Genomic DNA, 24,046 nt, shown 5'->3' with positions numbered 1-24,046 from the left:
CCAATGTTTCCATTACGAAAACTAGGTGGTCGCCTACGGTGCCATTCCTTAGGTGGCAGCAACATTGCCCACACTAGCTCCTGACTATTGGTCAAAGATAGAGAAAGACCTGGATAGACTACAGGCACAGCCCATCCCACCTGCGGCCGGAGATGAGGAGAGAAACCCAGTGGAGTTAAGGGTGGAGCCCATCCGGCCCTCAGCTGAAGATGAACAGGAGAAAAGCCCAGGAGGGCCGCAGGCAGAGCCCATCCTACCCTCAGCCGAAGAGAGGAAGGAGAGAGACCCACAAGGTCCATGGGCGGAGCCCATTCCATGTGCAGCAGAAGACAATAAGGAGAGGCTGGAGTGAGAAAGCAATTTGCGTTTGTATGTAAGTGAGAGAGGAAGGGAGCCTGTGTGTGTGGGAATGATAAAGGAAGGGAGCCTGTGTGTTTGTATAGGAGGAAGAGAAAGAGGGAGCTGGTGTGTGTGTGGCAGTGAGAGAGAGTGGGAGCCTGTGAGGCTGTAGGTGTGTGGGAATGAGAGAGCAACAGAGCCAGTGTGTTTGTATCTGAGTTTGAGGGCAAGGGAGCCTATGAGGTTATGTGTGTATGTGTGTGTGGGAATGAAAGAGCAAGGGAACCTATGTGTTTGTGATGAGTGAGAGACAGGAGCTTGTGAAGTTGTGTGTGTGTGTGTGTGTAAGTCTGAGAGCAAAGGATCCTGTGCATTTGCATGTGATAGAGAGAGTGAGCCTATGAGGTTATGTATGGATGTGAGAGGGTAATGGAGCCTGTATGTATGTGAGTTAGAAAAGGATTTGGTATGTGGGTGTGAGAGTGAGAGAGGGAGAGGGAGCCTGTGAAGTTGTGTATGTAAGTGAGAGAGACAAAGGGAGCCTGTGAGTTTGAGAGTGTGTGTGTGTGTGTGTGTGTGTGAGAGAGAGTGAGCATGTGTATGCACGAGAGTGGGAGATCATATGTATGTGTGGGAAAAAGGAAAACGATTATGTGCAACAAATCCATTTTCTACTTCACCTGCTAATCCATTACAATCTCAGGGCATCTGGAAATAAAAAATTCCCAGGTATGGAGAGTAGGGAATTTTATAAATCCTTGTTAGTTTTAATCATTGGGTTATTTTATCGGTGTGATGTTTAAAATTTTTAAAATAATTTTTATACAAGTTTTTTTTATTATTGGATGTTTTGTATTTCTCAGTTGATTTTAAATATTTATTATTTTTATTAATATGGTTTTACTATTATCGATTTATATTTCTTGATTTTATTGTTTAATATTTTATGAGGAATGGCAATGTTTCTGTTTTTCTGTTGTTGAGCTGCATACAGAGTCTGGTTCATTGTAGTTTCCAGTTTAATTTTTGTCTGCATGTTTCTGTTTTTACTTTATAGTCTCTTTATGCTGTATTTGGTGAGGATCTGCATGTGTGACCAAGGTGAGTATTCTCCTAGCATGTAGTTTCTGTGTAGGGATCTATAGTTCTATTTTCCTAACAGGAGGGCTTGGTGTAATATTTGCAATGTTGTCTTTTCATAGGTAAGGTTGTTACTGTTTGAGTGCTGGCAGTTAATGCTATTTTGATCCAGGATTACTGTATTGCAATTGCAATTCAGTTTACTAATGGCTTTCTGAGAGCCAAGCCCACACCCAAAATTTGTTACATTAGACCTAATTCCATATGGATTCCAAGTTTTGTTTTGTTTTAGGTGTTTTTTGCAGGGTTTTCTGCTTGGCACACAGCAGTGCATGTAAATATTCATATAGGGGTAGATTTTTTAAAAAAGCGCGATCGCGTATTTTTGTTCGCGCAGCAGGCGCAAACAAAAGTACGCAGGATTTTATAAGATACGCGCATAGCTGCGCGTATCTTATAAAATCCTGGATCGGCGCACGCAAGGCTGCCGATTTTGGGCAGCTTGCGCGCCCCGAGCCGCACAGCCTGCCTCCGATCCTTCCGAGGCCGCTGCAAAATCAGAGTGGCCTCGGAGGGAACTTTCTTTCGCCCACCCCCCCGGCCCTGTCTAACCCCCCCCCTTACCTTTGTCCCTAGATTTACGCCTGCGAGAAGCAGACGTAAATCCCCCTGCTGGCGCGCCGTCATCCGACCCGGGGGCTGGTCCCGGAGGCCTGGACCACGTCCCCGGGCAGGCGCCACACCCCCGGTCCCGCCCCCAAAACGCCGCATCCCGCCCCCGAAACGCCGCGTCGTTCGGCCCCGCCCCCGACACGCCCCCTTCAAAAACCCCCGGGACTTACGCGCATCCCGGGGCTCTGCGCGCACCGGCGGCCTATACAAAATAGGCCGGCCGGCGCGCGAGGGCCCTGCTCGCATAAATCCGGGCGCATTTACGCGAGCAGGGCTTTTAAAATCCGCCCGATATTTTTACCTTAGAAAACTGTATTTTGAACGTCCTTTTTCATGTATCATCTGTTATAATAAATACGTAACTTTTAATTGTGAGTGGGCTGGGCTGGGGAGGGAGGAGGTAAAGCTCAGGGGTTTGGGGATGGGGGTGGGTGGAGCAGAGGCACAAGGCTATAAGATTATCCTAAGGCATCTAATATCCTTGCACCAGCCCTGGTAGAGAAAAGGAAGGAATTTGTCACAATTGAAACATTTTCCAGGTTGGCGAGCTGGCAGAAAATCAACATTGGGTTCTGTGGGACCAGGAGAAGTAGCTGCAGCCAGATCCTATCTCAGCTGGCCCATCCTGGACAAGAGCAGTGCGGGAAAGAAAAAGGTTGCAAGATTTTAAAACTTATTATTGACAAAAAAATCCACAAAATAAGAATAAGCATACAAATGAATTTCAACCCGAGTAGGCTGACTCCAAGCTTGGGTAATGTGAGTCTCTGGGGCTTGGCTTGCTCTTGTTGCTAGCGGGCTGAGTGAGTGATAGACAGAGGTCAAATATCACTGCCCATCCGCTTCCGAAATATTCCTGTGAGGACAATTTTAGCAGCCTTCTCCTGGCGTTCTGCAGAACCATTCCGGGGCACTTTCTGTCCCAGTGCGGCTCCTTTGACAGGGGCAGCCAAAGGCAACCCCCCCTGAGGCTACTCAGAGGTCACCAGGTTGGATAGACTGGCTCACCACCCTGAGCCTCAGTGTGATACAATTTAAGGGAAAAGAACGAGGGGCTGGTTTTCATCTCCCAGTGAAATGTACAGAACTATTTTTTTATGAACAGTGATATTAAATGAAAGCAAGCATTTAAGCAGTTTTAGACAACAAGAGATTACCTTCTTTTAACTATATTAGCTGCAAACAACCTTTACAATGGAAAATGAACTCTAATGATTCTGCATTTCTAAGCCCAGCTCCTAAGCAAGAAGACCTCCAATGACTTCTCTTTAAGGCAGAAAATGTCTCCTCAAAATACCACGTTGTTCCTTTCTTTGCTCTTCTGCTTCCTCTTTCTGATCTTATTCCTAAACCTTTCTTTGTTCTTATCATAGGTCTACAGGTTCATGTATCTTTTACTAAGTCCATCTCTAGAGGGTGTGGCTTCCTGGTTCATGTATCCTGTTGGATGCTGGCAGATGAGGGTTCATATCCTACTTCTCCCGCTGGCACTCTTTATCACCTGCAGCAAGTCAATTTCTTTCTCTTTGCCTCATGTCACAATAGAGTGTAAATTCTGGGGGGGAAACTTGTATCTGTAATATATTTTCTTGTACAGTACAATCTAACTGCAGAAATAAATCAAATCTCCAGTGAATCTTCAGCTGTTCATGGTTTTTCATGATTTCCATATCTCGCTGCACTGCCTGTCAATCAAGGGCTTGGTTTACTTCCATTTGTAATGGTGGGTGTGGCTGAGCAGATGGGACGTTCAAACCTTTCAACACTAATATCCCCTTAGGAGTGAGATAATCAGATTCTTCACTCGTGTGCTCTATGGATTACCATAGCACAGTGAGGACAACAGGGAAGCGAGAAACCGGGCCAGTTTAAAATGTTATCTTGGTAATTTCCAGGCTCTTAAATCACATTCTTTAGGAGAAAAAAATAAATAAATAAAAAAAGATACTAGCCAATGACAGGCAGCTCTAAAAAAACCCCCAAAAAACTCTGGGGTGAGCTGACTAATGGCATGGTTGCCTTCAGAAACTGTTACCAAGAAAGAATTCTACTTCCTAGGGACGCACTTGTTTGGAAAAGGGAAGCTGATGTCATTTTGAAACCAGAACAAAAAAACAGAAAAAAAAATGTTTCCTACTGCTTTATTGTGTAATCTGCCAAGGGCCATCCCTACCTGCCCCCCCCCCTCCCCCACCAGGAAAGCATTCTGGAACTTGTAGTCTTGTTACCCTGTTGAGAGAGGTGGGGATTTCAAACTAACTTGCTCTTCACACTGGACATGATCAGTCTCATGCTGCACACTTAACACACATAGGAAACTTTAACGTTGCAGGCAAAAATACTTTCAGGATCAACCAAATCACTTTTATTTATCATCAATCAAATTTCCAGGTAATGGCTATGTATATTTGTTTAGAAGCAGCACAAAATCAGTAGACGAGGAATAGCAACCTGTTGCAGGGGCATAGACTAGATTTGCTACAGTCATTTTTGAGAGATTTTTCCAGAACGTGGGTGCTCTTGGCGCAGAGCTCTGTGGTTTCTTACATATGGCCATGTCATTTTGGAGTCAGGGGTGTGATCAAACTTTTGAAACACTCATTTTCTGCAAATTCAGACACAGAAAACCTGATAATATAGGCAGCAGAGGCTTTTTCATATTTAACTGTAAGCAAGAGAAGTGGAGCCAAGACGCATATGTAATTAACAAAAGTAGCTTTACAACGGAAAAAAAAAATTTCTAGTCCTTTTATTATTTTAAATAAATGGATTCTCCAGCAATCTATGGGGGAAAAAAACCCAGTGAGTACTGATCATGATGCCCTGCACACTTTAAACATACTTGCAGTTAGAGATAATTCAGGAGTCCCATAGTCTGGGAAATAAAGTAAAAGCAAAGCAATGTGCTTCTGGAAATATTCTGTAGGGTTTCTTTCTGCTGGCAAAAGACCTAAATGTGTACCTGTGGCTGACACAGGAGATGGGAGTCTTCCAATCACGTTAAGGTGGACGTCTTGTCCTCTTTGTATTTGCATGCAGTAAGATGCAAACATGCAGCCAATATACTGCACGTAGGTTTTGTAGATGTCACTTGTAACTCAAACTGCCTTACTCATCATTTGGGGAAACAATAAATAGCATTTCCAAGAACCAGATTTTGTATTACCAGATAAACGTGACTAGGGTAACCTGTGATTCTACCACCCTTTGATCACTTTGACTCAAGGGCACCTCACTTTGCCTGAATATTTATCTCCATGAAAAGGACAATTTCATCACTTTAACTTTCATATATGTTTGTTTTTTAAATATTGTCCTTAAGAGGCTTATGTGACTCGTCCAAACAGCTTATCACCTCTGTATTCAAACAATAACAGAAGATGAGGCCAGTCTTCTCCATCCCCTTATCCTGTTTCCAAGACAAACAAAAGAGGGAGATTATACAATAGCTCGAATTGGGGTGATTATCTGTTCGATAAGGAGACTTGGGACACCAAGTTTTGGTCCATGTCAGAAAAGTTTTCTTCTCTTTAAAGGAGAGACAGAAGTGGACACTCCTTCACACCTGGGAAACTTGAGAACCATAGATTATGGAATTGTTTTGTGTTTACTGTTTCCTTAATGCTCAGACCCAGTACTGATTGTTTTTTAGGGTGGGGTTGGATGTCCTACAGGACTGGAGAAGCTCTGGGTCTGCCTGCCTACTTGGTTCCATGCCCGTGGATGGTGGCTGTGATCCTTTGGACTCGAGTGGGGTCATGTTGCTTAAAGAAATAACCTGGTTTGGATCAGTCTTCCTGAAGGTCTCATGGTCCACAGTCCCATTCTTTGGTTTTGATGATGTCCCTTGGACTTGATGCTTCCCAGTTTTGTTTCGTTTAATGAGATAAAGGAGCAAAAGGAGGCCAACGGCCAAAAGTAGGAGGATTAGGCAGACTGGCACAACGATGCTGAACATATTGGCTTCAAGGAAGCCAAGGACTGTGCTTCCTTCCACAGGTGAGGCATTTGTGGTCGCTTCCATTTTCCACCAGGGTGAGACAGCCTTATTGTCAGTGATGTTGTTACTGGGCATTTCAGTTTCTTGAAGCCATGGTGCCAATGTTAGTGTTAGAGGATATAACCTGATTCCTCCTGTTGGTTTATGGGGTTCTTTAAATAATATCGCATTGTAGGGATAGGATGGGTCATAAGCCCCTGTTGTGAAGCTGAATATTGCAGCTGCAGGTGGAACCCCATTGGCTGCCAGTTCAAGCCTGAAGCTGTAATTCTGATAAAAGTGGCTATTATTCTTTGTGTCAAGCACCTTAAGACCAATTAGTCCTTCATTTAAGTCATTCTGGGTGAAGACATCAATAGGAATACTCTGACTTTCATTGTCCCCTGAGATTTTGATGAACTGGCTTTCTTGAGATGCTTCAAGAACTTTAAATGTAGGGACACTCTTTGTCCTGTTGGCCAGTTCATTTGCATCCAGAACGTGTGTGTTGACTAGAACTGTGGCTCCTCTCGGCCACAGAATCCCTTCTTGAATTCTAAGCAGAGGTTTTACTGTTACATAAACCACTCCTGAGGCATTTGCTGCTTCAGAAATAGCAAGAAACCAGAATTCATCATGAGAAGAGGAAAAATCTGTAAAAACAAAGGTCACTTCTTCATTGTTGACTTGTTTTTGAGTAAACTCTTCCACTGCTTTGTGATTGATCCTCAACTGGCCAAATTTGGGAGCACTGGTAACTTTGTAAAGGACCTCTTGTTGCCCTTTATCAGAGACAGCCAAGAGATTATTTTGGATTAGTGATGCTTGGTTTTTGGCCTGTAGAATTTCTATAGGCTTCTTGCATATCACAGTTAAGATCACAGGTAAGGTACTGACTATCAGAGAGGTTAAGATAGCTGGGTGATGCCCATCAGAGATACTTAAATGGAAGGAATCAGTAACATTGCTCTCAGTGACAATAAACATTAGGCTACCCTCGTTGATGTCCTTTTGGGTGAAGCGTGTGATGGGCACAGACTTATTATGATGATGTGCCAGGAAGCCATTTGTTGGCACATTGATGATGGTATATTCAATCTCTTCTGGGGTACTGTCAGGGTCTTCCACATTCAAGTGATCTGGAGTGAGAGTTACAGTAGAACCTTGAACAGCATGTAGTGTAGGAACATGGGTCAGTAGCTGAGGTGGTCTTTCGTTGATATCCCTCACAGTTATATTAAATATTTCTGAAATAACAAATGTTCCTACTTCCTGTGGAGGTATAGTAAATTCCTGAGATCTAGGCCAAAGCCAGGCCCTGAAACTAAAGCTGTCCGGCTGGACCACTGAGCCATTGTGGATATACGCTAGATTGCCCTCATTCAGATTTGATTGCAGGAAGTAAGGATGCTTTTCATTGATGGATCCATCAGCAACAGAGAGGCGTCCATAAGTAGGGAGCTGACTCAGCAGAAACACCACATCATAGGATGCTCTGTTGGATTCTGGAACACCAGCCAGTAAGTTTGAGGCATCCAGCATGGAGTTATCAATTGATGCATTCTGACCTTCTGATACGATAAGTCCTGCAGGAAAAGCAAATATCATTAGTTCATGATTAAATCTGCAGAGATATGGTTCAGTAGCTGTTGGTATATCTAACTGTATTTAAAAGCTCTACCTCATGGGTTGGTCCCATGGCAAGCCCTGCCATATGAGGACCCAAATTCAAATCTCAGGCCAGGCCTCTACTTTCTGGGCTCAAGGAGCATCATGGTGAAGATTAGGCTAGATGAACTGGGAGTGGGTAGAAAAAAGGAGAAAAATTCCTCAGCCTCCTGAGAATGAAGGCTCATGGTACTGAAGCTCAACAGAGGCCGGATTCAACTGAGTAGGAAGCCTAAAAATGCAGGAGGAAAAAATTCCCAGGCCAGGAAAAAAAAGAATTAAGGAAATGACACACAGAAAACTGTGCATTAAATTGATAATAGGCAAATATCTGAGGTGGGGAGAAGTGGAACTGATGTTAATAAACTTTTGGTTTTATTTAGCGTTTTAGTGTCTGTTGAGAAACTTTAAGAATTTGATATTCAAAGGAGTTTATCCAAATAATGTTTCAGTTATCTGGATACACCCTCAAGTTTGAATACCGGGTTTCTTTGAATTGATAAATGGGAGGCATTCCAGGGGAATTTAACTTATTTGATATTCAGTTAACAGATTAAGTTATTTGGCTAAGTCCGGACGTTCCTCTGAACTGGGTTAAAGTTCCGGGATAACTTTAATCTTAATTGGCTAAATAAATAAACATACAAACAATTAAATATATTCAAGGAATATAGAATTAAGAAAAGTGACAACACCCCCCCCCCAAAAAAAAAAACGTTGTGGGCCTACCGGCGTGAGCCCCCACCCCTATGACAGTAATGTTGGGCCTTGTGCTAGCATCGCAGTTCACTCATATCACTCCCCGTGGCCCAGAGGGGGATCAGGTGCAAGGGGTGGTGGTGGTGAGGGAGAGGGCTGGTAGGCCTGCTATGTTTTGTTTTTTTTCATCACCTCTTCACCGGCTCTATTCTGTGAATATAGCCACTCACGGTAAAGTTATCCAGGCACACACACCTGGATAACTTTGAAAGCTAACCGGCAGTATTCAAACAAAGACAGATATCTACCTTCTCTGGCTGAAGATCCCGCGGAAGCAGGACTTTTACCCTACTAAATGTCTCTGATAAGTTATCTGGCTGACTTTAGCAGGATAAATTCTTTGTTTTCTGATTTGCTGACTATTGTTCTCTTTGCTATCAGAGCAATATCATAAACTGTGTTGCATAATTCCAGAAGAGAGATAAGTCAGGGACATTGCTCTTTTCCCTCCTCAGGCACTCATTGTAGTTTCTGCTTCTACTGCATTCCTGCTTGTTTATCCATTCATAAATTTCGCCTTCAAGAATAAATCAGCCTCATTTTGAGCACCTTGATTGAAGATGCCTCAATTAAATCTGACACCAGAGTACTCCACAGCCTCGGGTCTCTCACTGTAAGGAATTTTCTCTCTGTAACATTCTACTATCAGGGTTACAGACACTTGAATTTACGTGGTTGGTATTTATGACATTTGATCTGGCACTTTCTTCCTTCTTTTTAGGTTTCCAACTCAGTCAGAACCAGGGCTGGGATGTACCCAAGGATTTTTCCCCTCCCAGCTGTGACAGGGGGGGGGGGTTGTCATGTACCTGCGGATCCTTCCAGAACCCTGCAATTAAGAGCCCTACATCTGGCCACCAAATTTTACAATTGCACGGTGTCTGGCTCCCTCCCCCACCCAGGAATGGTGACTGCTGCCTTTACGGAATCCTCAGTCGCAACTCTACCGAGGAGTGGACCTGACTCAAGATCGATCCCATGTCCCCTCCGTATGGCAGCGCACAACACTGTACCAAGTCATCAGGCCCGCCTGCATTCAATCTGCGCAGTCCCTGAGTAAACAGATTCTGCTACCTGGCTGATTCCACCAGTCCCCAGGAGGTCCCTATTCAATGTGAGGGTGAGCAGGTAAGTAATCCGGGTACCTTTAGCCCTGTTATTTGTGTGCATCTGTTGTTTGCTAAGATTCAGCCAGTCGGCGCTCAATATGGCACTGTCTAGCTAAACGTGTTAGCCTGCCCCTGCCACATCTCCAGGGCCAGAGTGTCCCATTAGGCGAACTAGGCAGTCGCCTAGGGCGCCAACCATTAGGGGGCGCCAAAGAGCAGCCATGTGGGGCCACAAGAGGAGCCTATCCCGCTCGTGGCAAAGAGGAGTAGAGATTCGGCGGACCTGCTCACGGCCCAGAGAAGCACACACTCAGTGGACACGAATGGGGTAGGAGTCGGGGCCTGGGGGGGAGGTGGCGTGACTGGAGGGGGACGGGCACAAGGCAGAAGCTTTGCCTAGGGTGCCTAATACCCTTGCACTGGCCGTGCACATCTCCAACCCAGCTCTCTTTTTTTTTGTCTGGGTACTTTTGTTCACACAAATGTGCCCTGAAAAAGGAGCCATATTATTAAAGAGGAAACTTTATGCAGGTATAAAACTATTTTACTCACATAAACCTTGCAAACATCAACTTCCATTCGTTCTAAAAGAATGCCCATAAATGGTGCTTGTAACCCATAGCCTTTACCAAAATCCTGGCTTATGCTGAATGAAGCTTGCTCAAGCAGTGCCAAGCAATCTGTGCCACCCTGTGCTGGATAAGAGATTATTGGAAGGAGGAGAACACTGCCTCCTGTAACACGTGCTACTGCCTTTGGTCTTTAACGCTGCTAAGTTTAACTTCCAGCAAGAAAATAAAACATGTGTGAAAGGATAAGGTTCTTTGAAGTTAAAAGCCTTGCTTTACAACCTGACAGCCTGATTTACTGAGCGTTCTTCCCGTAGACACAGAATGGGAAGAAAAAGTCTTAGCAAATCCATTCCTGAGGTTATAAAATGGTTAAATGGTGTCATTCTTTCCCTTAAACATCAGGTCTGAAATTTCAAAGAAACAATGGATTCTAACTTGAATACGGAGGCTCACATTAATCTGTTTGCCAAATCTGCTTTTTTTGTTTCAATTATTTCATATCTGTCAATTTCAGAAATTCTGTAATAACCCTGACTTGTCAAAATTAATATCCATGCTGGTTACTTCAAGATTGCATTACTGCAATTCTTTGTCCTAGGTCTTCCATTAAAGACCACGCGTAGAAAGAAATGGCTGGAGACGCATCGAGAGGTGTTATCTTTAGGAGCACGCTTTATAGTTTGATGATCCTGTAAATGCTGCATTACAATTCAGAATTTATCTTATATCTTTATTGAACCCACTCAATTGCATTTTTTTCTGGATGCAAAAGTGTGTGTGTGTGTGTGTGTGTGTGAGTGAGTGAAAGTGTGCCTTCCTCTGTGTGTGTGTGTGTGTGTGTGTGTGTAATGGTGGGTCTGGCTCATTTTTAGTTTTCTTTTTACATATTTCCTGGATGCTAAGTCCTCATTGGTTTGTCCTTGTATTACTCTTTTGTTGGTGGGCTACTTGGATGCTGTTGCGTAATTTCTTTGCTGGTTTTGCTTTTGTTTTCAGTATTGCATTTCTGATCAAGAGTTCTTTCTCCATTTCAGGTTCATATTGATCTAAAAAGTGTGAATAGATTACAACATAAAGCCAAAAAATAAAAGCCACCTGTAGACTGCAGCTTATCCAGAATGCTGCAGCATGATTCTTGTCATGTGCTAGGATTAGAGGCACTAGATCCCCTGTGCTTCCTATCTTGTTTGTCATGCAAAATTCAAACCGTTAACATTGGTTTTAAAAGTGCCGAACGCATGCGGCCCATTCTACCGTCAGGACCAACTGATAGCTTACGTACTATTATCCTATATTTCCAGAGTGGAGGAGTAGTCTAGTGGTTACAACAGCAAGCTATGACCCAGGGAAACCAGAAACAGTTCTGGAGTGGAGGAGTAACCCAGGGTTCAAATCCCACTGCTGCTCCTTGTGACTTTGGGCAAGTCAGTTTACCATGGCCTCGGGTACAAATTTAGGCCTGGATTCTCTAAGGTTGCAGACCTTAGAGAATCTGGCGGTAACGGGGGGCAGTCCTGCGATAACCGGCAGCGATCTCACCTCCTCGGTGCGGTTGCTGCCAGCTTTTGCGCCGAATAACTACACCATAAAAGGTGTAGTTATTCGGCACGAAACTGGCGGCGATAAGGAATCTTACCTTTCGCCGCCAGCGATGTGTCCGCAGCCTCGGCCCCGGTGCGGCCCCCGACTCCTCCTCTTCCGGGGCTGACTCCTCCCCGAGCTAGCTATCGCACGCGAAACGTCCCTTTTCGCGTGCAATAGCGTTAGAGAATGACCCCCTTAGATTATAAGCCCTTTGGGGATAGGGAAATACCTACAGCACCTGAATGTAATCCACTTTGAAGTACCAAAAAGCAGAATATAAAAATCTAAATAAATAAGGATGTTTATTTTCTTAGGTATTTCTGTTAATCTTTGGTGGTGGTTTTAGGGTCTTAACAGTTGGAATTTGTTTTCATTTAGGTCATGAGTTTTAAGGAACTTAAACTGAAATTTTCTTGTAGTTTTAGGATTTTATGATACTGTTAAACTGAATTAGGTTTTGCTAGAGATATTTTTATATTGTGCTTTGATTTTTTTTATTTTTTAACTAATTTTTTATCTCATGTTAATTTTATTATCTTATGTTAGATCTGTTTATTGACTGCTGTAACTTGCCTTGTTCACATATATGGAAATGCGTGTTTCCAAATAAACCTGTGATATTATGTTGTGTAAATAAAACTTGCCATCAAAAAGCCAAATTTGCTACTAGCTTTGGAGTCTAAAGAGGCTATCAGATGACTCGTAACCATTTCAGTGGCATGATTAGAGCAGTGGTCGTAGACAAACTAGATACATTGACACTGGACAATTTTTTTTTTTTACTGGCAAATTTTAATTCTTCTTGGTTTGAACAAGGCCCAAACAGTTTTGGGTCCTCAGTGGGGTCGGATGGCTGGGAATTTGCTACCGCCCACCCCTCCATTATTACAGAGATTATCAATCTCAGCCAAAAGGCCTGGAAGGAATGGTCCTCAGCTCATGGTGCAGACCTTACATGGCTCTATTTTCTTTGGCATAGTTTGCTTTAAAAGAATGCTTTCTTCAGGCTGCCTTAGCTGGACAAATATTTGTTTGTGGTGATCCAGAGAAAGATAAAACACCTCCTCTCCCTCCAAAACTAACCCCCTTTGGGTCACTTTTGGGCTATGGGTAAACATTCCTATCTAATCCTGAGAAGCAAACTAAACAAATCTATGCATCAGCATCTATCATCAGCCTGTTAACAACCCACACAACTTAATTGAAAATTTGTGGCCTGCATGCATTGGATTAAACAAGGGTTCCTTGGGATGCACCTGTTCTTTTGAGGAATGGGGGCTCTAACTAGAAATAGTGTCTGCTCTGTCAGTGTTCAGCGGTAAAACTCAGCCAGGATGTGACGTGAGACACAGGACACGGTCTGTACATACGGCAGACTGACCAGCTGACCCAGGGTCATCCTGAACAAGTTGTCCCAGTTCGGTCAGACCTCATTCCACGCCATGCACTGAGACAGGACGAGGTCAGCCTGCTCAGGATGATCTGGACCATTTGATGAGCTATGGACAGGGCCACATAGACTAAAACAGGGGTAAGCAGCCCCGGTCCTGGAGGGCCTCAGACAGGCCTGGTTTTCAGGATATCCACTAGGAATATTCAAGAGATACATTTGCATGCACTGCCTCCATTAGATGCAAATCTATCTCATGCATATTCGTTATGGATATCCTGAAAATCTGGCCTGTTTGTGTAACTCCAAGACTGGAGTTGCCTAATCCTGGACTGAAAGATTTCTTATGGGAAATATGCTCAATGCATCTGATCCAGGAGATGGAGAGCTAGAAGGGGAAACTGACACAGCTGGATCACAGAAATGAGACAGACTCACATCACTGGCCTGCTAGAGACGCAGTGTTACGTACCCGCTGATGCGTCATTATCCTCTCTTACCTAACCAATGCTGGGACACAATGAGATTTTGGATCAGGTTTTCTTTCAGATCTGGCAGTTTCAGCTCAGCCAGAACCAGGTCATGAGCCTTCATTCACATCCAAACCAAGCATTCCTAGCCTGGTCACTGCAGTGACGATCTCGTGCAGGGGCCATACACTAGGGCTTCCTTTGGAATACTGCAATCCTGGGCTCTGAATTTCACTGCTACATTAGAAAGCATTAGATGGAAATTTGGTACTATTTCCTGACTCTGTAAGGAACCAAGGTTTTCAGCTGGATTCAATCCTCAGTTGTAAATCACATATTAATCATTTGTTTTAAGCCAGGATATTATAAACTATGTTTATTAAGATAGCTCAAAGGTATCCTGTCAGAAAGAGAATTCAGATGTACAGCACAGGTCTTTGTTCTGACAACAGCAGATTATTGTATGTAATGTGCTGTTTGAACTGCCCAAATGTCGGATTCAAGCCTTACAGATGTTACAAACCTCTGCTACCTGGCTGATCTCTGGAATTAAAACGAAAGATCATATCACTCCAGTGCTTAAGCATTTGCACTGGTTGCCGGTTACTTATAGAATTAGATTTAAAATTCTTTTATTAGTGTTTAAGGTTGTCAGGACTTTAGGGCCCAAGTTATTTGTCAGAATTAGTTGCAAAATCTACACCTGCTCATAATCTTCGTTCAGATGATGATTGTTTTATTAGCAGTGCCTGGGATTAAAGAGATACCCCTTCAGAAATTACATTCTCAGGCTTTTTTTGGTTGTGGGCCCAAATTTGTGGAACACATTGCTGATCAATTTTTGTTCCATTTTAGACATTAAAAAGTTCCATAAAAACAGAAGGCCTTGCGTTTCTGACAGGTATTGACTTAATTCATTTTCTAAAGTAACTGTTGAGGTATTTCATGCAGCTTTCCTGTGTATTTTACTTTATTTTCTGTTATTTATTTTTTTCTGTATTATGTTTTAAATTGATGTTTATGTCTTAATTTGTATTGTTTTATGTTTTTTTTTATTGATTCTTAATGGATTTTATTTTGCTTTGGTATCCACTGAGCTAGCTTAATTTGTTCAAGTGGGCTATAAGAATTTTAAATAAATACTTGTCACTTGAGCAATGACCATGGTTTTCTCCCTTCCCCCATCCTCCCCGTAGGCTGTGCCTCCGCATCATCTCCAGTCCCAGGTCACTCGGTGATCGACCCAGGAACCTTCCTCATGTCTCACTGAGCCATTAGACCATCCGGATTCTGGATCCGTTTTGGCTGTTTAATCAGCATGACAATACACTCTGTAACTTGTGTTACTAGTTCCAGAATACACTGGTACACGAGACAGGAAAAACAAGCCTGAACTCTAAGCTCATGCTGACATGGAGATCTGCTGGCAACACTGCAGAATGAAAAGTAAAGCACGTGAGAGATGACAGAGACACAGGGAGGAGCAGAGAGATACAAACACAATCATGATTCAAAGCGACAGGTCAGGTGGAAACGGTGACAAAACAGAGAAGAGCTCTGATGGTCTTAAGCCCCCTCGTTGATCAGGGTTTACAATTTCAGAGCTCAGGTCTGCTCTGAGAATGAGATCTACTTAGGATGTTCTGCAGCTTTCAGGAATGTACAGTGCTGTGTATGCTGATGACACTCTGTAAATGCTAAGGGGGCCTTTCCAAACTGCATGTACCAGGACAAAGATGGAATGTACGTTTAGCTGCGGGCTTTGGTTGATTCTCACGGTGAAAGTGCGCTGACCAAGGATGAATTTAAAATTTTGCCATCCCTAAGTACTTTTGGTGTTTTTCACAAGGTAGCAGAGGGCTGATCTAGATTCAGCAGAGCTGGAAGGCAGTAAATCCTAGCCAGTTTGCTGTCCCTAAATGTACGCCGCTCTAGGCACAGGCATAATGGATGCCTACTGAGAAATCCGGGACTGGTGCTCACTCCAACTTAGAAACCTACCGTGGAGACAAAGCACGTGCCCGCTTTTTCTGCAGGTTGAATTTTGCTGGAATAGTGCACATTAGAGATGTGCATTCGTCCTGTTTCGGCAACCCTGAAAAACGAAGCAAATTTCCCCGTTTGAAACTTGTAAGCAGTAGAATCAGTCACTAAGGTCAAGGATGTCAGCTAGGGTAGCCTTCGTCTTGAGATATGTGTGTGTACTTTTCTCTCTGTCTGTAGGAAATAATACGTTTTCTTAACTTTGGCTCGGTGCTTGGCAGAGCTTCCTCTGCTGGATGTCAGCATACAGTAGCGCACCCCCTAAAACGACTGACAGTACTGTGACGGTGCCAGCAAGGAGCTGACGGACTCACAGCCAGGGACTGCAAGCTGGGCCTGACCAGCAGTCTCGTGTTCAGAGAGAAGACTGCCGTTGCGTCTTTACAGCACAGGACACCAAGTGACAGCAAAGGACACCGCGTGGTCGCCTCAGGGCAACCAACAAGAAGAATGTTGCTTCTGGCAATATTCAGTAACCCTAGGCTCTCTCATCCCAGTCGGGAGGGTTGGATTGTCATGAAATGGAGCGCTCCGCTTCTTTGACGGATGGTACGTTACTGGGACCACAGATGTGTGGCACCTTTATATAGAAATATCCAGCAGCCTCAAGAAAAGAATGAGCAAGAGAGGAAAATCAAATAGAGAGCAGTGGCCATCTGGATTAGAAAGGAATCCTCTGGATTTCAGCTTGGTATTTTCTTAAAGGGTCCGTGAAAGCGTGCAGAGCAATACAGCTGTAGATTCCCTCTGAGCGATCCACTCCCCCCAGGCAGCCGCAGGCAGCTCTAGCACCATAAAAACACAGCAGTTACCCCTGGGGCGATCCTACAGGTTTTAGGAATCGGTTCTGTAGCACTTGGGGGCACTTTCCCTAAATTAGTGCCTCTTGTGGACCTGGTGAAGAAACACAATGACTTTCCCCCACTGGAAAATGGACCCAGGGGCTCTGGACATGATGAGCACAACTTTGTAAATGGTAGCACTGTCTCTCCGTGCCTCTTTACCTGTATTCTTCCACAGGCGGGAGGAACGCTGGGGACAGGCCTCTTCAAAGGATATGGACACCCGGAAGCCCAGGCGCTCTGTTACCGCCGGAGACGAGGCAACGTGGAAGTGAAAAGCATCATGGGAAATCCAGAACGGGACCTGAGGCAGTTCATGCTGGTAAAAAATAACTCCCGCAGTGACCTGTGTTCAACGATACAAAGGGAGTAAAAGCTCTTTATTCCTGAGAAGATTAACCTTGGCGTTACAGTAGGCCCTGTGGGCTGACCAGTCTTAGCTGGATAAGATATCTGGCTGAATACAGGAGTTAGCTGGATATCTTATCCGGCTAAGTCAGCTCCTCCCTGGAACACCCCCTCCCTTCCCACCACATAACTAGTTATCTGTTCATTGCGGCCGGATATTCAGTCGGCGTTGCTTAGCCGCATAAGCCCTAACTTATCCGGCTAATTGGCGCTGAATATCCGGCCCCCAGAGTTTTTAGAAGGGGAATTGTTTTTTTATGTCTTGGTTTGTTTTGAATTTGTCTTATTGTTTTAAATATGAACGCTATTTTATGTGAGCTGCCTAGAGCTGCGTATAGGCCGCACACACATTTTTGAAAATAAATAAATAAATAGAATACTCGGAAGCCCCTTCAAAATCCAACTCAAATATCCCTCAATGAGCCGTACATTGACAGATACAGTGCCTTGTAAACGTCTGCATGCCCTTGTACATTTTTCACCTTCCACTGTCTAAAAAATACAAATCAAAATACATTAAAGTAGGAGTTTGTTTCACTGAGCCACACCACATACTGTACTTTCATTGTGAAAGAAAAATTGTATAAATATTCCAATAGTAATTAAAAAAAGAAAAAAACAGAGACTGGATTGCATAAGTCTTCACACCCCTTGACTCAACGTGTGGTGGAAGCCACTTTTGCAGCAATGACAGCCTTGAGTCGTTTAGGATAAAGTGTCTACCAGGTTTGCATGGCGGGATGGTACAGGCTTTGCTCCTTGGCAAGAGTTCAAGCTCTTTCAAGTTGATTAGGACTTGCCTGAGGCCTGCAGTTTTTAAGTCTTGCCTCAGATTCTCGATTGGCTTCAGGTCTGGACTTTGACTGGGCCACTTGAGGACATTCACGTTCTCCTTGCTAAGCCACTGCGTTGTGGCTTTTGCTCTGTGCTCAGGATCATTGTCCTGCTGAAAGGTGAATCTTCTCCCCAATCCCAGGTCTATGTCAGAAGAAAAACTGCTGCCGCCTAGCATTTGCAAAGAAACATTTAGGGGATACTGCACGCATGTGGGAGAAGATTTTGTGGTCTAATGAGACCAAAGTGGAACTTCCTGGTCTCAGTGCTAAGCGATATTTATAGAGCAAAACAAACAGAGCCCTGCTAACAGCCCCCCTACAGTAAAGCACGGTGGTGGCAGCGTTACGTTGTGAAGACGGAGGGAACGGTGGATGGTGCAACGTACGGGCAGATCCCCTGTTCCAGACTGCCACCGACCTGGGACTCGGGAGACGTGTGGTGTCTGGACATGAAGGGAGATGACACGAGAATTTGGTTTTTTCCCCCCTATGATGAATAGTAAAGGGAAATATCCTCATTCAGCCCAGCCAGCCAGTCTACTTTCAACCAAATGGCACATTAATCAGATACGATTTCTGAAACATATTTGTATTATGCGTGTATGTGTATCTTTATATATATATGCTGTATATGCACAATATGAAATGAAATTTGATATTTAAAAGTATGATGTCGTCATGTGTTTTTTTTACAGGATTGCTTTGGGAAGGGTGGTGGGGGGATTATTGTTGAGTTTAATTATCGAAATCTTAACGTGGGGGGTGTCTGAGGGGCTGAAAGCTAATTGTAGAGAGGGGGGTGATGTAAGGTTGAAGATTCATCTAGCTCAGTGGTTCCTAAAACTGTCCTGGGGGACCTCCAGCCAGTCAGCTTGTCAGGACATTAGCAGTGAATAGACATGAGCGAGATTTGCATGCAAATTTATCTCGTGCACATAGGGAAGGGAATTTTCAATCAGCCCGCACAGAGGTGCAGCCTGTGTCTATATCACACATTGTACATGCAAACTTTACCAAGTATTCTCAAAGCGAATTTATGCGCCTAAAGTTTGCTTTGAAAATCTTTGGTGACTGGCCGAGCGTGCGCACCCAGGCACTTGCATAGAGTTACCCCTCCACTTCGGATGATGCATCTCATGCATGCACACTTAGGCACATACTTTTTAAAAGCAAAAAGTATGCACATGGGTGCCAACTCCACCTCTCTGGAATGCCTCTGCTCAGTGCACGTAAAAGTATGCACATAACCAGGTTACATGTGTTCTTTTACACGCACTCAGTCCTGGGCTATTATAGCACAGCCATTAACATACAGAAAATCTGGTTTTATGCGCATAAATCACTAAAAAAAAATTACCCCTTTATTATGTATATCCAGAAAGCCTGACTAGGGAGTCCTCCAGGACAAGTTTCTGAACCTCAGAGCCTAATATCCTTGCAGCGGACCTGCTCATAGTGCAAGGCCCTTAACACTACACTTATGTCAGCATGCATAGGCCAGGAGGAGGAAAACACCTTCCACCACATGGGTCCGCATGGGTCGGAAGAAGGCAGAGGCATGCTTGCACAGGCAATAAGATGGTTAAGATGTGCTTGCATTGACCCACACAAGCCAGAAGGAGGCAGCAGCATGTGGACCATCTTCTGGAACGGAGAAGGAAAGCTGCTGGAAGCTTCAGATTAATGAGGGAGGGAAGATGAGAGGAAAGTAGGACAGTACTGGGATTGGGGTGTCAAAGAAGGACGGTGGTCAATTGTAGCCTAGTAGAGTAGAACCAAGGAAGCCAGGGCTCAAATTCCATATCTCCCACAGATGCTTCTTGTGACCTTGGGCAAGTCACTTATTGCCTCAGGTACAAACTTAGGGGTCTATTTATTAAGCAGCGGTATTGTCCCCAGAGAGGAAAATACTGCTGGATTCACTAATCTATGGTAAGTGGTCCCTCCACCCCCCAGTAGAGTGAAATCCCTTGGGTTCTACTCAACCCCTGGCCAGTCTCCTCTGCTGCCCCATGAAGTGGCCAAACTATCTCCAAAAAGGTTTAAAGATCTTGGCCTGGCCCCAACCCCTTTTTCAAAACCCTGCCCGCCATCAAAAGATTGTCTCCTTCAAAACCGCATGCCCTTGGAGTAAAATAATTCTCCCTCCACCCTCTGTCCCATCCAACCCTCCTCTCTTGGCCATCCTTGACCCCCACACGGTACTCACAAGTCCTTAGTGATCTAGTGGAGCCAAGAGGACTCCTATAACTTCAGACCCCTAGCCACTGGTTGGCTGCATATATATTTTTGTCCTATCTCATGATAGAGCCCCCCCCCAGGACATTTCACTCTACCAGGGAAAGGGGGTGCCATTATGTGGGCCACTTGGCATTAGGATGTGCATTAACGACCCACTGCTTCCGGGAAAAGTTAGCTACACCCCCTTGCAATCAAATAATGTGGCTTGTGAATTTTGAGGGAAGCCGCTTTATTTGATTTGCATAGCATCTCGCTATGCACGAGCTTATTTACATGTGTTTGCTTGCAAATCAGCTCATTTTAATACCAGGGGAAGGTAATGCCTGGTATCTGAGATACTGCGTGTCTTTGTGCATCAAGATCCGAATGCAGTTCGGTCAAAATAAGAGTGAAAAACCACTGGAGCAGGGAACTACCTATTGAACCTGATTGTAATTTGCTTTGAGCTTAACTTTGGAAAGGTGAATAATTAGATCTAAAATAAAAATATGGAAAAATAAAAGGGGGGCCCATCCGCAGGTGCTCGAATGGACCTTTTGCTAATGACTTTTATAGCAGTGACTTCTGTTGCAGCTTCCCACCAGTACAGAGCTGAGAAACAGGGGATTTTATCTTAGGGCTAGTGATATTTCCAGAAGCGGTGCTGATGAGTAAGAGCCCTTCCAAAAACAATCCATGCCTACCAGCAAATCCATACAATCATAGGAGGAAACACTGAAAAGAGACAACTTTCAGGTGTTTCACTCTGTTTTATATTCTCTCTTTTGATCCCTGGTCTTAGTAACCATCTCCATGTAGTCACTTTCTGGGGGACACGCTGTGATGGCATTTAGAAAATAATTTGGTAATATTATCTATGGTTCTTATGAAAATCATATCTGCACCTCTTAAGATAGTAAGCTGAGGATGGTAAGACGCTAGTTCGCATCATACAATTACCATCTATTCCTTCTAAAAAGATGCCCAAGGGACAGACATGCTGCAGGACCCAATTAAGGTGCCTTGGCAGAGCTGTACGTGTGGAAAGATGTCATAGTCCCTGCCTGGCTCCAGACAGTGCTGCTTGCTTCTCATGTTCATAAACAGTACAATTCACCCAGCTTGAAAGAAAGACTTGCCTGTGATTGGGAGAAGTTTCTCAGTCCGTCTCTCTCGCTACCTGTCCACTCGCTATTTACCAGTTTGCCAAGTCGAGGCGGCTCGTCGATGATGTACAGCAAGTGTCGGGAGGCAGCCGCGTCATCATTGGTCACGGCCTTTAGGTTCTGGCTTGTGATTGGCTGAAGGGTTCCTTATGAAGAAATGAATGAATGTGTAAATGACGTGAAAAGTATAAATTCCCAAGGGACTGGCTTACTGAAGCGTTATCTGCCAACATAGATCCAAACTACCAAGGCTAGGGACCTTATCACAGATGCCACCAAGGTCGAAGTATTGATAACGTATAACTTTAGGGACCAGCTCACCTATATACTTGCTTACAGCTCAGTTTGTCTAACAATACCTAATTTCTCCCTGATTCTTCAACTATAAATATGAAAAGCCTTTCACTGCACTGCTCTGGTGAGCTCTCCTCCCCTCACACAATTTTATTTTCAAAATTCTTCTGCTCCTTTTTTTTTAAATAATATTTTTCTTGAAAGCTATAAAGATCTCCTGGTATTTTCAGGTTGAAGGGTCCCTCCTTTATTTATTTTATTCTCATTTATAAAAGTTTGATATTCTTAGGAATTAGTCTCAAGGTGGATTACAATCCATAATTGCAATCAGTCTAATCGAAGACATTAAACATGAGGTTAGAGCATGCATATAGTTTTGGTTAAAGACAAGCGGTAAGATGACTTCTAGATTGAAACAGAACATATACGGTCCATTTTCAGCCACTGCGTGGCTGGGCTAGTTAGCCTGCTAAACACATCTGGCTAACTAGCAAGGCATATTCAGTGGCATGGCTAACTTTAGAACAGCCCTATTGCCCAACTAGAGTTAGCTGCATAGGTTAAGTGGCTACCTCCAAATATTGGAGCTAGCCATATAACTTATGTGGCTAACTGCTCCACCCGGAAATGCCTTCCATCCATCCTCAGAATGCTTCCGACTTATGCAGCTAAATTTTATCCACATACGTCAATGAGTATCGCTAGGTAGCCATTTAGACTTTTCAGTTATCCGTCTGAATGGCTTTCGAATATCGACCTCATAGCAGATAAAGGATCCAATGGATGAAACGGATAGCAAGAATATAAGATGGGTACAAGAGTACAGATGCATTTATACTGTAACAAGGTATTAGGGAAGCACTTTGGGCTGAAATAGTAAGAATAAATTAAGTAGGAGTTGTCCAGCGGTGGGTGAGGTTGTGGGCTCACAATCAGGAAGCTCTGGCACTCAGGTAGAAGAAGGAAGAGTCTCTGCCTTGGAATCTAGGGGAAGGCTTGACTAAACGGCCAAGGCTTTGTTGTTTTATTTCGAAAGGAGAGGTAAGTATTTTGTTTCATATTTTTGGGGGCACAGGAACCGAATGCATGAAGACTGGAGCAAGCTAATCTGGCCGAAGCCAGAGAAGGGGAAGATAGGAAGGCCTTTTGGGAGGATTGAAGCTCCCTCTTGGTTTATTCACACCCGTGAAGACAAAACAAAGAGAAATGGACACAAGATTGACATTATTTGGTCCCACTGATTTGGCCCCTACCAGAAGCCTGTGTTCTGTAGCAGTTGAAGGCCTTCGAGGTTGTTTTATGAGATGCCACCTAACAGAGAGTTACAGTGGTCTTCATACTTAGTGATTAGTGCATGTATTACGGTAACATGGTTGTGTTTCTGAAAGTATTTGTGCAGTTGGCAAATCCGGTGCAGCAGCAGAAAGGAGGTCTTTACCACCTTTGAGATGTGTATCGTATCCCATTAGATTATGGAGACTGCTAGGGGTGGAATTTAGGAATCACAGTGAAAAAGATGAAGACAGATTAAATTCCACATTGGAGTACCGTGCAATGGAGCAGCAGAAAATGATGACGAGGATAGGAGTGAGGGTGCATTAATGACAGGCGTAAAGTCACAGATCTATTTGATTTGCAAAAATTAACATTAGAGATCAGGGAAAATGATTCAGATCTATGCAAAATCTGAGATCTGAGAATGGAGTGGGAGGCAGAGAGAAGACAACATGAATTGCATATTATAAACAAACGGGAAATTGTGAGTTTTTGCAGGAGCTATGTTCCATGTTTGTATTGCACCTACGAGGACTTGACCTTTCTTATTGGGCCTCTGGCCTGTTTAATTTTTATTGTATGGTGAATATAATTCAATACCAGGTTTTAAAATAAAAAAATAACAGGTTACTTACTAGATAAGAAGGACACTTGTTACATCTCTGTAGAGAACCTACATGATCTCCACTAACAGGACTGTTCTGTTGTTCACAGGGGGAGCAGGAGATGTTGTTGGGTTTTAACTCCTCTATGTGGGAGACTAAAATGGCGGTGTCCCTCCGTTTTAGTGTTTGGAGGGGCAGCTTGCCACTCTGCTGTTCCCCCTTTTTTTTCGCTAATTGATTTTCTTAGGAGGGACCCTTAGGTCTCTAGGCCTGAGACCAGGGTTTAGTAAAGTGGGAAGGATGCCTTTGCCCAGCGTTACGATGTCTCCTTGGGAACCGTTTACTTTTTAGAAATGGAAGTTTGTCCACCTTTCCTTTTTCTATTTTTGGTTTCCCTTTTTCAGGTTTTTATTTTTACAACTTGCCTGAGTACCCTAGGGCCCAGGAGCTCAGTGCGGTTCAGGGAAGAGGAGTGGCGCCTCTCACCCAGAGAGCAGAGATGGATTAGTGGAAGTCCTCTGGAGGAATGGACCTGGGTTCATTCCTAGGGAAGAGAAGAAGGAGACCTGTAGCGCCCATCTGGTGTTAACTTCAATGACATCATCAAGATGTCGACGAGAAGAACATGGAGGGTACCCTCCAGGTACCAACGGGGAAGTAAGGAGAAAGCCTGAACAACTGGACAAAGGTATGAAGAAATGGGACTTTATTTATTTAAGTAGACTTAAACTGGGA

General features: G+C 43.9%; 1 protein-coding gene across 2 annotated transcripts in view; it reads right to left on the bottom strand.

The window, feature by feature from the left end:
• Positions 1–4,430: 4,430 nt before the first annotated feature.
• Positions 4,431–24,046, bottom strand: part of CSPG4 (chondroitin sulfate proteoglycan 4) — a 214,637-nt gene continuing 195,021 nt past the window's right edge. For both annotated transcript variants that reach the window (XM_029574975.1, XM_029574974.1), the window contains exons 8-10: positions 21,111–21,283; positions 16,670–16,853; positions 4,431–7,656 (exon numbers count right to left, since the gene is read on the bottom strand). In XM_029574975.1, the coding sequence (XP_029430835.1) occupies positions 5,717–7,656; positions 16,670–16,853; positions 21,111–21,283 (2,297 nt within the window). In that variant the 3' untranslated portion in view covers positions 4,431–5,716. The remainder of the gene's footprint in view (positions 7,657–16,669; positions 16,854–21,110; positions 21,284–24,046) is intronic.

Source organism: Rhinatrema bivittatum, chromosome 13 (genome assembly GCF_901001135.1).
Source record: "Rhinatrema bivittatum chromosome 13, aRhiBiv1.1, whole genome shotgun sequence".
NCBI lineage: Eukaryota > Metazoa > Chordata > Amphibia > Gymnophiona > Rhinatrematidae > Rhinatrema > Rhinatrema bivittatum.
This window is presented reverse-complemented; position numbering and strand designations above follow the sequence as displayed.